Below are 13,754 nucleotides of genomic sequence, written 5' to 3'. Positions count from 1 at the left end.
ATAATCGCTAATTGATATGGAATATAATTCTGCTTCCTAAAATATATCAATCAGTTATCTTTTCTTCCAAGTATTCTATTCTTCACAGAATTCCTTCTTCATGCATATCTCTTCTTACGTTTGTCTTGATCTTCTTTCCTTTCAATCAGCCGCCTTCCTTATCAGAAAGTTTCCTTTAAGTCCTGATATTATCTCCTGATAAATATCTCTTGAATCTTAAGTACTGATAACTTAAGTTCTGACTTCAGTATAAGTGCTAATTTCAGTTAAGTACTGATTTGTCCTGTTTAAGTAAGATCTGAAAACTAAACATAAATCAAATTAGACACTGACATTATCAAATATATCTAACACTAAATCATCTCCAATTCAATTGAAGGTTCCTCTAGAAGGAACAACTCCCCTCAAAACCCTAGCTGAAATTGCCTTGGGAGTTGAAGCTAGGAGTACAATTGCCAATGACCCTGTTATAGGGAGAGGCAAGTTCATCACATTATGTGACAGTGCTCTGCAAGGTGCACAAAGGTTTGAGGCTGGTGTACATGACAGTAACCCAGTCAAATCCTCTCCAATTCCAATGGAGGTTCCCACTACATGTGGTGAACAACAAACTGTCAAAACCACAGATTTATCTGTGAATTAAACTGTGACTTCAGTCACAGGTGGTAATCTAGACATTTCTCAACAACCGTCCACATCTCAATCCAGCCAACCACATGTCATGACTCAATGGCTACAAGATATAGAAGCTCATCCTTCTATAGTTGATGACATATTGGTAGATCAAATCTCAGGCTTGGCCAATCTCTCTCAGCAATTGCTCACTTCAGACATGAGGAACCAGGACTATCAAGCTATACTGCTATGCTTCAATGAAGAGGTTGAACAACAGAAGGAGAAGATAGTAGATGAGGCTGAAGAGGATGGCAATGTAGATGCCCGGTTGTCTGATGACCATGTGGCAGAAATGTATGAAGTTTTGGCTAGATTCAGGATGGAGTACATAACTATCATGGAAAGAAATGCTAAATCTCTCACTCCTCCTGAAGTCTATGATGCCATCATGGATGTGCACAAAGCTCAACTCAAGGCTTTCTATCTCTTTCGAAAGGCCCTTGAAGTAAAATTGACTGGTCATGAAGATAAAATCAGGAAGCTGATCAAGGAAAAGATGGATGACATTGTGCCTTCTCAAAAGGACATCAAGAATAAATTCCAGTCTTTCACTGAGCAAATGTCAAGGATGAATCTGGCCTCCATGGAGAAGGAAGTGTCAAATATGAAGAGTTCTTTCAAGGCCCTGTTTGAACAAGTTCAAGCTCATATCACAAATTCAAATGATACTAGGGTCAAGCTAAATCAAATGTATACTGCTAGGTATGAGCCTTCATTTCTTCTCATGGAGGGTGTCAAAAAGCTGTTGATGAACACTTTGGGTCCTTCTCAGCTACAACAGTCTCCACTACCTCTACTCCTCAAATTAAAGAACTTCAAGATCAAATTTCTTCACTTCAAGCGTCCAACTCAGATTTATTTTCACAAGTCAGAGCTCTAACCACATTGGTTGAGAGTCAACAGCATGATATTCAGGCCCTAGTGGAGTCCTATAAGCATTTACAAATGTAGAATACAGTTGCTTTGGGAGCCATTATGGGAAAACTCAACATACCACTGCCAGCATTGCCTGAAGCTGTAAGACCTGAGATTTCTACTCCCCTACTCATGCCTGTCACCAAGACTAAGGGGGAGATAGATGCAAGGCTAGCACAATCAAAACTCAAAAGTCAAGTACAAGGTCTAGAACAAGAGAGGCTCCTTATGGCTGCCCAAGGTCCAGGAATGACACAAGAGTTTGATAATTTGCTCACTGGACTAAGGAACTCTCTCAACAACAACTTCTTCACTTATAAAAAGACCTTGGAAAAGACTATCAATTATATCAGGGTGCTGCAGATCCCAGTCAAGGACCAGTTTTTGGAGAAAAGGATAGTGATCAATCTTAATGATTCTGGTGTAGACAGATGTATGCAAGTCAATATCGATTATCTAATTTCTAGAAGAGCATCTGAGGTGGATATTTTGATTAACAAGGTCAGGATAATCACCAATGAAGAGAAAATGCTACTAGCAGAGTTGAAGAAGGCTCAAGAAGCTGCATTCCCAGAAGCCTATCTACATCCAAGCAAAGAGGTGCACTTATATCTGCTCTACAACCAAGCAACTGAAATATTTCCAAGTACCTAAAAATTGTGTCATGGCCAACAGAAGACTGATAATGGTGCTTGAGTCTGGGCTGAAAAGTAAGAAATTGAAGACTAGTGAAGATGAAGCTATGATCAAGATTCTGAGGAGATACATTGATAACCCTGAAGCCAATTTGCCTAAAACTCAAATCAACAAAGATGACTTGGGTGATGATGAGCAGAAGAAAGATGGTCAAAACCCTTCTAGCTCAAACTCAAGTCAATCTAGCAAGGCAATTGGTGGAAAAAGTGATAGTGAGAAAGAGAAGGAGAAGAAAAGTGGATTTGAGACTCAAAGGAGGAGTGGAAGGAGACAAAGACAAAAGAATGATACCTCACAACCCCTCCAAACCCTAAATATCCAAATACCAATTGCTAAACCTTCACATTCAACCTCATCAAAAACTGCTCAACCTCAAACCTCTAAGTCTAAATATTTCTACAAGCTCACTGCAAACTCTCTCCTCAAAACTCAAATCACTCACAGCCATACTTCTCTGAAAAGACTCAAAACTGTACCTTCATTCAAGCCACCCCATAAAACACACTTCAAAACAATTAATATAGGTCCAAAAGAAGCCAAGGTCAAGAGAAGATTCAGAAGACAAAGAAGAAGACAACTGATAGCTGAATTTCTCAATGATCATGGATTTGGTGAAAAGGCCATCTGGAACATATATGATCAAGATGATTTCCAACCTCTAAATGTTGTTGATTCAGATGAAGACTACTTCCAACAGCTAGCTGAAAGAATGGTCAGAGTTTGGGTTGTTAACATCAAAGAAGTTAGAATCTACTACAGTGATGGGTCCTTTGAACATCTTGGAAATAGACTAATGGATTTTCTCTCAATTATTGAACTGAAAAGGGTGTTAAGCTTGATGAATGGTAAAGATTCAGCCACTAAGGCATGGAGAACAGTATTGGCAGTGTTTGTGGTTAACAGAGAGGAAATGAGAGATGAGCATAGAGCTTTGCTAGTTGAAAAGAGGAGAAAGTATGAGCATGACATTGATGAGTATATTAGAAGATCAGAAGAGTTGAAGGTAGCAGGTAAGAGCAGAATATCAAAGGATGGAAGATTTCTGAATGTAAAAGCTGGCTCTTTGTCAAGATACTGGATAGGGATGTTAGCTAGTTATCCTAAGCCAGATTTTCTGAAACTAATGGATGCTCTAACTGACACCCCCATCCTAGAAGAATTAGAAATACTTGTACAGATTAAGAACATAATTGAGAAAGGATCAGAAAGCTCAGTCTTTACTTAATTATTGTAAACTGTCAAATGTTCAATGTACAAGTGTTATATCAGCTTTTGTATTGTTTTATTTTTATTCTTTAACTTGGGGTTAGTCTTGTTAACATGCATGAATTTGTGATAAGCAATCTTCTCACAAATTGGGGGAGATTGTTGTGCAAGACATGTCTGTATCATAACAAGACTAAGTCATATTGACAACTCTAAGATTAGTTGTATTGTAACCTTAATCTGTAATTTATACTTGTAACACTTAATGTCTGTAAAATGTAAATGGAGCAGACTGGAGCATTTTTCCCTAAACAGTGTCAAGCCTAAGAATTCTATCTGGAAGAAGATCAAGAAAGTCATGCCTCAGAAGAATTATGAAGAAGCTTGGAATTGAATAATTCTGTTTGGTGAAAAACATTCTAAGTCAAGATCTCTACAAGTCAGAGAATTAGTGTTATAGAGAAGTCATTCGAGAACTCAGAAAGACCTATCGAGAACTCAAGAATTGTCTATCGAGAACTCAGGAAATGCTATTGGAGATATCGATAAGTCAGATACCCATTCGAGAACTCAGAGATATCGACAAGTATACATTCATTAGAGAACTTTGAGTTATCGATAAGCCAAAGTTCATTAGAGAACTCTGAGTTATCGATAAACCAAAATTCACTAGAGAACTCAGAGTTGTCGATAAGTCAAGTCAACAATGAAGTTTCAGAGATATCGACAAGCCAACATGCCTATCGAGATGTCGAGTTCTCTACAGCTTAATTGGAGATCTCGGAGTAAAGAAATTTCTCTAAGTACAGAATTGCAGAACAGTTCAATATCCAAGGTTGCAAATCAACAAACAATTCACACAGCTGGATTGACAAGTCTACAAAAAGCAGCTTGAGAGATGTGCAAGATTAATGGTGAAGATTAACTGACAAAGGAGGATCAACCAATACACAGTGGATGAAGATATGTTAATCTAGATATGGAAATCTCACTTTTCCTTTAAATAGAAGTGATTAGTGACAGGTTAGAAAAGTGATTAGCACTTCTTATTGTTCACTGTGTAAACCAAAGTTAACTATCATATAAAGTTAACTGAGGTCCTTTGTTTAAGATAGGACTGAATAGATTAGAAATTGCATTCTCTCTCAAGAAAAGAGCTAAGTTCTAAACCAAGAACTTAGAGATTTTGTAGCAAAACACTGCTTGATTTTTAATATAAAATTAAGTGAGTTTTGAAGATCTTTATTTTACATATTTGCATTGTTATTTATGTTTAACATCTATTCTACAAAATCATTGATAACAACCAACTGCTAAACCCAAAGTCGATCAAAAAGTAAACATTTAAGCTAAAACACATTCACTCCCCCCCCGTGTTGTATTCATATCTAACATACGCGTTTAGATTTGGTGCGGTTGGGAGGTCAAATCACACCAAACCACATATAGCGGTTTTCTTAAATCTCAAATCTCAGTCGCAATTGCGATTATGGTTAATCGCGATTTTTTTTTCACCGCGACTTTGCGGTTGATGCGAATCGACTTACGATTCAACCACCGACTTGTACGATAAATGATAAATAAAATAGTTCAACAGAATATACCTACCATATACCTACCAAATCTGAGAATTTTATAAAATTAAAATTTTCTACATGTATTTACTGTAAATTGTAAAACACATCGAGTAGTATACTACAACAAAATAAAAAGATAGTACTCCAAAGCACAACACCGCAAATGCCCAAACTTTTTATTCTAAAACTTTTATATACAATGTTTATATATATATATATATATAAACACTATTATATTAAAAAACAAAATATTAAAAGTTTTGTTGTTTATCCTATGATCACTCGATCTAGAGCCGGTAGAAATTTCAGATTAAATTGTTAGGAACCGTTAGATCAAATCATGAAAATTGTTATATTAGAAGGTGCAAGGTTCGAATCTCACAAATAAAATATTTCAATTATATATATAACGGTTTGCGGTTGCGCTTCGAATTTTGCGATTATTTAAAAATTAAATCCGCAATCAATTCAGGGATTTGTGACTTTCAATTTGCATTCGATTCATATTTTGCGATTAATATAACCAGCGGTGCGATTACGAGCGATACGATTACGAACGGTGCGAGTAAATGGTGCTATCTAGCGAATTATCTGTACAACACTAAAAGAATAATTGCATCACTTAGCTACTCTCAACTCAACTTAGCTACTCACAAGCAGTGTTCCAGAAATCGGCGTACTAGCCGATAAATCGGCCGAAATATCGGATGAACTCAAGTTGCCGATATTATTTTCCCAAATCGCCGCACTATACGTATAGTTGATATCGGACAAATTTCAGGATCAAAAATCGGCAAAGTCGGACATTGGGTCAAGTACTATACATACAAAAAAATTCACAAAGCACAACAGATTCTTTCTACTTGATTGTTTCTGTTGTGAACGAGGAGAAGGGAAATACTTCGGTCAATAAATCATGAACTCCCGATGAATAATATGAATACGAAGAAGAATAAGAGGGAAGGGATGGAAAGGGAGGATGGAGGAGGGAGGTGGAAAATTTAGAAGTAGAGAAGGAAAAGCTTCAAACGGAAACCGATGGTAACACGACGAATGAAAAAGAAAGGGAGGAGGGAGAGACCGGAAAAGATCACTGTAAATGGAGAAGTTCAAGAATTATATATTTTTTTTATTTATTATTGATGTACACATGTAATCATGCTGCAGTACTCGGTACTAGTGCTAATTTCTACTCCATGTGAAGTAGTACAACACTACAAGTAATAGTACAACTCTTTTAACAATTACATGGGTTGTCACCAAACTAGGTTCATGGACCATATAGCTAAATGGCCCAACCATAATTTAATGTATCAAGGTTTGATCCATCATATATTTAATATATATATATATATATATATATATTTAAAAATAATATTAAAATATATCCGATTTTATAATCCGATAAATCTCCGATTTCCAATAAATCGCAAATCGGTAGCTGAACCGATTTAGTCCGATTAGCGATTTCTATAACCATGCTCACAAGTCACAACTCATGTTAAAGTTGATTAGGTTATTTAGAGGCCGTTGATATAGAATTTCAAGGATTTTAGAAGAGTGGAGATCATTTTTCCAAAATTTAATTTTTTTACTTCATTCCTGTTAAGTATAGCAAATATTTGGATTCACCACTAATTAGCCGAGCCTTAAAAAAATAATTATGTTTTAGACTATCATGAATATTAAAATAATTTTTTCTCAGACTTGACTACACTAAATTTTAATAATAATTTAAATTAGCAGTTGATGAATGCCATATGATTTTTAAAACCTCTTCAAATTATTTGAAGGTCTTTGGTAAATGAAGAAAATTTTGTTTCGGAAAAGAGACAATATTAATACCCTTAAAACGGAACAAGCCACCAGCACATCTCGGCTTGTCAACGGATCGGGTTTGGATCGCATTTAAGTAAATCCATATCCAAATTCATTTAATCTTTTCGGATCGGATCGCGTCTCGGATAAATTATAACTCAATCCATATCCGTCCCATTAGGATTTTTGGATTTCGGATCGGAGCTTCAATCCTTTAGATCTAAATATATAAAATTTCTTAAATTAAATTATTCTTGTTACATGCTGATTTCTAAAAATGAAAATGAAAAATATTTGAAAATTAAAACTATCTAATATTTCAAATATGCAATGACATAGTCACCAGACCCATCAATTACGGTATTTGGTGGGAGTTAGAACTCTAAAACTCAATTATTATTTAGAATTTAAAAGGGTTATTAGATTATCGAATAATTTATGATATTAAATATTTATTTTATTTATTAATTACGTAATTTAATTGCACAATAATTTTGTAAGTTTTTTTTAATTACCAAAAGTTACGAAAAATAACTTTAAGAAAATTAAAATACTTGTAAAATTAAGTATATAATGTGTGTAAAATCAATTAATCATTTAATGAAAAAAATCTCTCGAAATGTCAACTTATCACACGAGGAACATCGAAAATGAACGAACAAAGAAAAATATTTGTAAAAATAAAGTGTATAAAGCTAAAAATGTGAGGAAAAATCCTGATATCATCTTTTTTGTCGGGAGAATAACATTAAAAAAAGAACGAACGAAGAAAATATGAAATGAACGAAGAAAATATGAAATGATATCAAAGACTTGTGTCATTGAATTTCAATTTATTTATTTTTGCATATTGAAACGAGTCAATCGAAAGTTATGAATTTTAAAATATAGCACTGATATATTTAGCAAAAAAAATATATATATAGCACCGATATAGTAACATCACACAAATTTGCACATAGATTCGGTTTTGAGGATTCTGTAGCGAAATTGAATTATTAGTAAATTGATTATGTAAAATTTACTTTTCTACGGTTAAATATAGATATATTCTGAAAGTTGCATAACCGACAAATATATGAAAACATTTGAATATTTTATGTATGAGGTTCAATATATAAATTGCAAGGAAGAGATATTAAGGAATTTAAATTTAATGAAAATTTTGTATTTAGAAACTTAAAATATTTAAATATATAGATTTTGTTATATATATAATATATGTCAGATCGGGTTTTTAACGGATCGGATTACGTAAAATCCATATCCGCTTTTTACTGGATAGGATCCTTATCGGATCGGATTTTTAGCGGATCGGACATTTTTTTATACAATTCATATCCATTTATCAAGCTCCGGATCGAATCGAATCGGACCGGATCCCCGCTCCATTGACAAGCCTAAGTACATCAGATATTTTGGCTCTAACCAGTAAGTGCTTGCAGCCTTGAACATTAGAACCAAAAAACCAATCCAGCAAAACTGAGCAGCATCCTTAGAAACCAGCCCATAACAAATAACAAATTAATATTAAAAAACCCGACATATATTTAAGATTTTAATCAAATTTTACCCAGCCGCTAAGAAAACCACTGAAATCAAAATTTACCTGTAAATGATGTGCACAAAATATACATAGATATATATAGAAGATTTAAATTTGTAAACATATCGTGAAATATATTATTAAAATGATACATTACTGAGATGTTTAGGATTATAATTTGTAAACATATCATGAAAAGAAATGTTGAAACTTAATATATTTCTTTTTTCTAATTTATTTGTAATTAATTTTTTACATTTTGAAATGACCAAAAACTATCATGCCAAGCGCGGGCATATATACTGAAGTCCTTAATTTAGTTAAAAGAAAGCAATTCTAAAGAAGATATATAAATTATTAAATTAATTATTTTTCACAGATTGTATTGTTTCATTTGTCTTAAACAGTAAATCCTTGAGATGAAAAGTTTTTTGAACTAAAATCTGTACAAGCATATTTTCTGGTTTGCTTCCTACGTACTCCATATTGGAGTCTTCTAAGTTCTATCTATGCGATAAAGATTCTGAGAATTACGGCCACTACTAATCTCTGTGGAATGTTAACAAGGGCAGCCCACGAGTCCAATTTATAATCTACCTACGTACACAAGGTCGTTGTAAAATTTAAGACTTTGTCCCAGTAATATTCAAAAGCAATAGCAAGTAATATTCAAAAGCAATAGCAACAAATATATAATAAAACAAGATTAGTTTTCACCTTTTCAAAATAAGTTATTTTTCTTAGATGACCAATTACCAAATATCAGAACGGATTAAATATCAAAGTGGTCACTCAACTGAAGGTCATATATCAGTTTAATCATCAAACTTAACGGGATATCATTTGGATCACTAAAGTAATAATAAATATCAAACGGATACCTCAAAATATGTGCTCGAGAATTAAAATTTATTTTATGGAGTTCTAAACATTTTTTTAAAATCTTATTACTAACCAAATGAAAAGTTATGAATTCATAGTATTTTAGATGATTTTTTAAGATTTTTAAAAATTTATCTACTAATTATTTTTATTTAAATAAAGCAAATGACTACAAAATTAAAAATAAATAGTAAATAAATTTTAAAAAATCTTATTATATTATAGAAATTACTAGAATTCATACATTTTCATTTGATTGTAATAGGATTCAAGAAAATTATACAGAACTCCATAAAATAAATTTTAATTTTCGAGCGCATATTTTGAGGTATATGTATGATATTTATTATGACTTTAGTGATTCAAATGATACCCCGTTAACTTTTGATGATTAAACTGATATATGACGTTCAGTTGAGTGACCACTTTGATATTTAACCCATATCAGAACTAATTAGACCAGAAGAGAAAGCAAGACAAAATGCCGAGGAACCACGTATTGACCATTATGAATGTTAAGTTGACCCGACAATTTTGGACATGACACGACTTACACGACACGAAACGATACAAAAAATTTCGTGTTTGTATTTACATTTTTGGTACACGACACTGAAAGTACACGAATACGAAAGTACACGGTCGAGATTTAGTGTCGGTTTTGTATTTAACCTTCGAGTATACGACACGACACGGAGTATACGACATAAATAAATATTATAATTTTAATATTTCTTATATATATGTAGAATTATAATAAACGTATGCATATTTATTTTTAAAATATTATTTGATTTCATTATATTATATAGAATTGAGATCTAAATATATGTTTTTCATATATTTTATAATTTTTCTACCTAAAAATCTTATATTTTAATTTATATTAATATTATATTTAATGTATATTAATATCCAATTAACACGACATACACGACACGAAACGAAAGTACACGATTACGAATGTACACGAACACTAAACATGTCGGTTTTGTGTTTGGTATTCAAGTACACGAAACACGAAAATACACGACACGAAAGTATACGACACGAACGAACTGTCAGGTCTAATGTTAAGTAATAAGTTATTTTAAGAAATCAGTTACTCTAAAATTTTAAAGTGGTAAAGAATGCCTATTTCCAAGATTTTATATTCGTACATTTCCCCCTCACTCGAGAGCGCATTTATAACACCAGAGTCCCACACCGAGAATATTTTAGACTTCTGTTAAGTTTATAAGGTAGAGTACTACTACGTATTGTACAACAAATCATGATCTTTTGGGGGAATGTGATGGGTTAGTCGTTATCCAAGCTGGCTGCATTTGGGACAGTAGGCTTCGGTTTATTTTGGAATCAGAATCAGGACTTGACCCGGTTGTTAAAAAGGACTCGGAATTTTACCCGGGTTGTCACATATGGTATCAGAGCCTGACTCTCGAAAGCTTGATGCGTCAAGTTGCCGGAGGTGGGGACACGAAAGCTGGTGGTATTATCCTGCAATAGACAGAGATCCGGAGGCGTGGACACGAAGTCATCCAGTATTATCCCACAATGGCTAGAGAGGCAAAGATCTGGACATATGGGTTGTCTGTTCTAGCCTCTATGGGCTGTCTGTTCTGGCCTGACAAGGAGGTCAGGAGTTTAAGTGGGAGTGTTTGTAACATCCCAGTCCCACACCGAGAAAATTTGGGACCTTTGTTAAGTTTATAAGGCTGATTACTACTACTAATTGCACCAAAAAATCATGATCTTTTGGAAACCGGTGGTATGCTAGTCGTTATCCTAAGTTAGCTGCATTTATGATAATAGGCTTCAGCTTATTTTGTACTCAGAAACAGTACTTGACCCGGCTTTCGAAAAAGACTCGGATGGGTTGTCCACCATTAATGGATCGATAAGTGGATGGCTGGCACCCATATTTGGGTTTCGTGTCTATAATAAATTATGAGAATATTGATGTGTTGTTGTTTGAGCTTCTGATAGCACGTTAAGAAACTAGTTAAAATTTTATGGTGTATACTAGAAAATGCTCTTTTTCACGATTTTATATTATAACCATGAATAACTCAACAAATCAAAAATTCAAAATATGTGTAATGAAGAAATTGTATAGAAGTTGAGGTAAGCAGCAAATCCTCGTACATTATGGACGAAAAGTATTTTAGTCTGAACATATTCAATGTACTCGAGCAACCATGCTCAAAAAAGTACATTTTATATGTATTTGAATTTAACAAGAATCAGGGTACCATTATTTCAAACGTGTTAACATTTGTTATATATACAGATCCCAGGAAGAGAGTAAGGTACATCAAATTACAGATAGCCATACACATTAACATATACTTGAAAAGAAAGAGCACGTACAAGTTTAATAGTGAAGAGGAACAATGAGTTGCGAGAAGAGTAAGATAATAATATTCGGAGGAACTGGATATTTGGGCACGTACATGGTCAAGGCAAGTGCTTTCAGCTGGTCATCCTACGTATGTTTATGTTCGCCCTGTGAAACCTCATCATCATCATCATCCTTCCAAGCTTCAGCTCCTTGAGGATTTTGAATCCATGGGAGTTACCATTTTTCAGGTATATATATTTGGTTCTCATTCATCTAATGGAACTTATACGATAGTTAAATTTTGACATTCGCCCATGTCATCTCACCTATATTACATTATTCAGCACAGTAAAATTTTCTTATACACTTAATTAACTCATGTATGATATCTATACTATCTATATTAAAGACGAAATATTGAAAGTATATGAACATATATATGACGTGCAGGGAGAATTGGATGAACATGAAAAGCTCGTGGAGGTGCTCCGTCAAGTTGATATTGTTATTGTAACGTTCGGAGTGCCTTTGGTCATTGAACAACTCAAAATTATAAGAGCCATGAAAGAAGCTGGCAACATTAAGGTAAATATTAATAATAACTTGCTAATTTGTTACATTAATAAATTTACTATTTTTTTAAAGACAAGTACTAATTACTATAAAAAAAATGATCTGTGTGTGGTTCCAGAGATTTATCCCTTCAGAATTTGGAAATGAGGTGGATAGAATTAGTCCACTTCCACCATTTCAAGCATGTTGTGACAAGAAGAAGCTCATCAGAAGAGCAGCTGAACAATCTGGAATACCGTATACTTTTGTTTCTGCTAATTCATTTGGAGCTTATTTTGTTAACTTTTTGCTTCATCCTCACGATGAAAAGCTGAAAAAAGTTACCATCTATGGAACTGGTGAAGCCAAGTGTAAGTTCCTATTCCTTCACATTTATGTGTAAACAAACGATCGGTTATTAATAGTCCACCTGATCATTCCCACTCTAAACGCTAGCTATTTCCTGATTGTTAATGTAGTTGGATGCAACTACGAAAAAGACATAGCAGCATATACTGTGAAAGCTGCAATCGATCCACGAGCAGAAAACGGTTTAATTATCTACAGGCTACCCAAAAATGTAATCACGCAGTTAGATTTGATTTCACGCTGGGAGAAAAAAACTGGACGTGCCATGGAAAAGACCTACGTTCCCGAGAAAGAAATGGTCAAGCTCTCACAATGTAAGATACTACGTAAATCAATAGGATCTGAATTAATCTGTTGTGGCATTTATTATAATTAGTTATCGGAAACTGACTAAGAATATGTCAAATTGATCTCCAGCATTGCCCTTTCCGGAAGCCGTGGGAACTGCTGTGTTTCATAGCATCTTGGTAAAGGGTGAGCAGATGAACTATGAACTGAAAGAGGATGACTTGGACGCCGTGGAGCTTTATCCTGACTACAACTACACAACCGTTGATCAACTTCTTGATATCTTTATGGTTGATCCACCTAAGCCTGGCATTGCTGCTTTTGAGTAGTTAATATAATCCATTTCTTCTATATTTCTTTCTTTTTCTAATAAGCAGAATTCGAATCTTCATATATAGGTCCGATTCTTTAATTCTCTTCAATGCTTTTTGTAATAATAAACTATAGTGATACTAGTCGGGTTCTATCTCCTTCTGATTCAGATACTTCTTGTCAACACTGGTGTTAGTTTACATGTAACTATTGAATTCATATAATTTGAATAAAAGTAGAAAAGCTGTTTTACTTGCGTTGTTAGATCATTACTTCTAGTGGACCGCAGAGATAGCGAGTGATAATGGTTGAAATAGTAATAAGAGTTTATTTGATTTCGGGAGCATCTTATATTCTGGTTTTAGTTTCGTAAGTGCATTTTATAATTGGGATGTTGGATTGCCGTGCACATTACATGTCGTCAAGCGTACTAGTTATATTGGGGCTATTGGGGAATATAATTCGTGTTAATGAATTGGATTTAGATCAGATAAATCTAAATCAATATTTATATTCATTTATTTTTTTGGATTGGGATCCAGATCGGATCGGTCCTGAATTTTTTATAGAACGATCT

At 33.9% G+C, this 13,754-nt stretch overlaps 1 protein-coding gene across 1 annotated transcript; it reads left to right on the top strand.

The window, feature by feature from the left end:
• The first annotated feature begins 11,561 nt into the window (after positions 1 to 11,561).
• LOC141710725 (isoeugenol synthase 1-like) lies at positions 11,562 to 13,429 on the top strand. The gene is given in 6 exon segments (XM_074513261.1): positions 11,562 to 11,783; positions 11,785 to 11,904; positions 12,107 to 12,241; positions 12,348 to 12,579; positions 12,688 to 12,891; positions 12,995 to 13,429. Coding segments are annotated over 6 exon segments (966 nt in total). The 5' UTR covers positions 11,562 to 11,708; the 3' UTR covers positions 13,195 to 13,429.
• Positions 13,430 to 13,754: the final 325 nt, after the last annotated feature.

The sequence above is a fragment of the Apium graveolens genome, chromosome 3 (genome assembly GCF_009905375.1).
Source record: "Apium graveolens cultivar Ventura chromosome 3, ASM990537v1, whole genome shotgun sequence".
NCBI classification, from domain to species: Eukaryota; Viridiplantae; Streptophyta; class Magnoliopsida; order Apiales; family Apiaceae; genus Apium; species Apium graveolens.
This window is presented reverse-complemented; position numbering and strand designations above follow the sequence as displayed.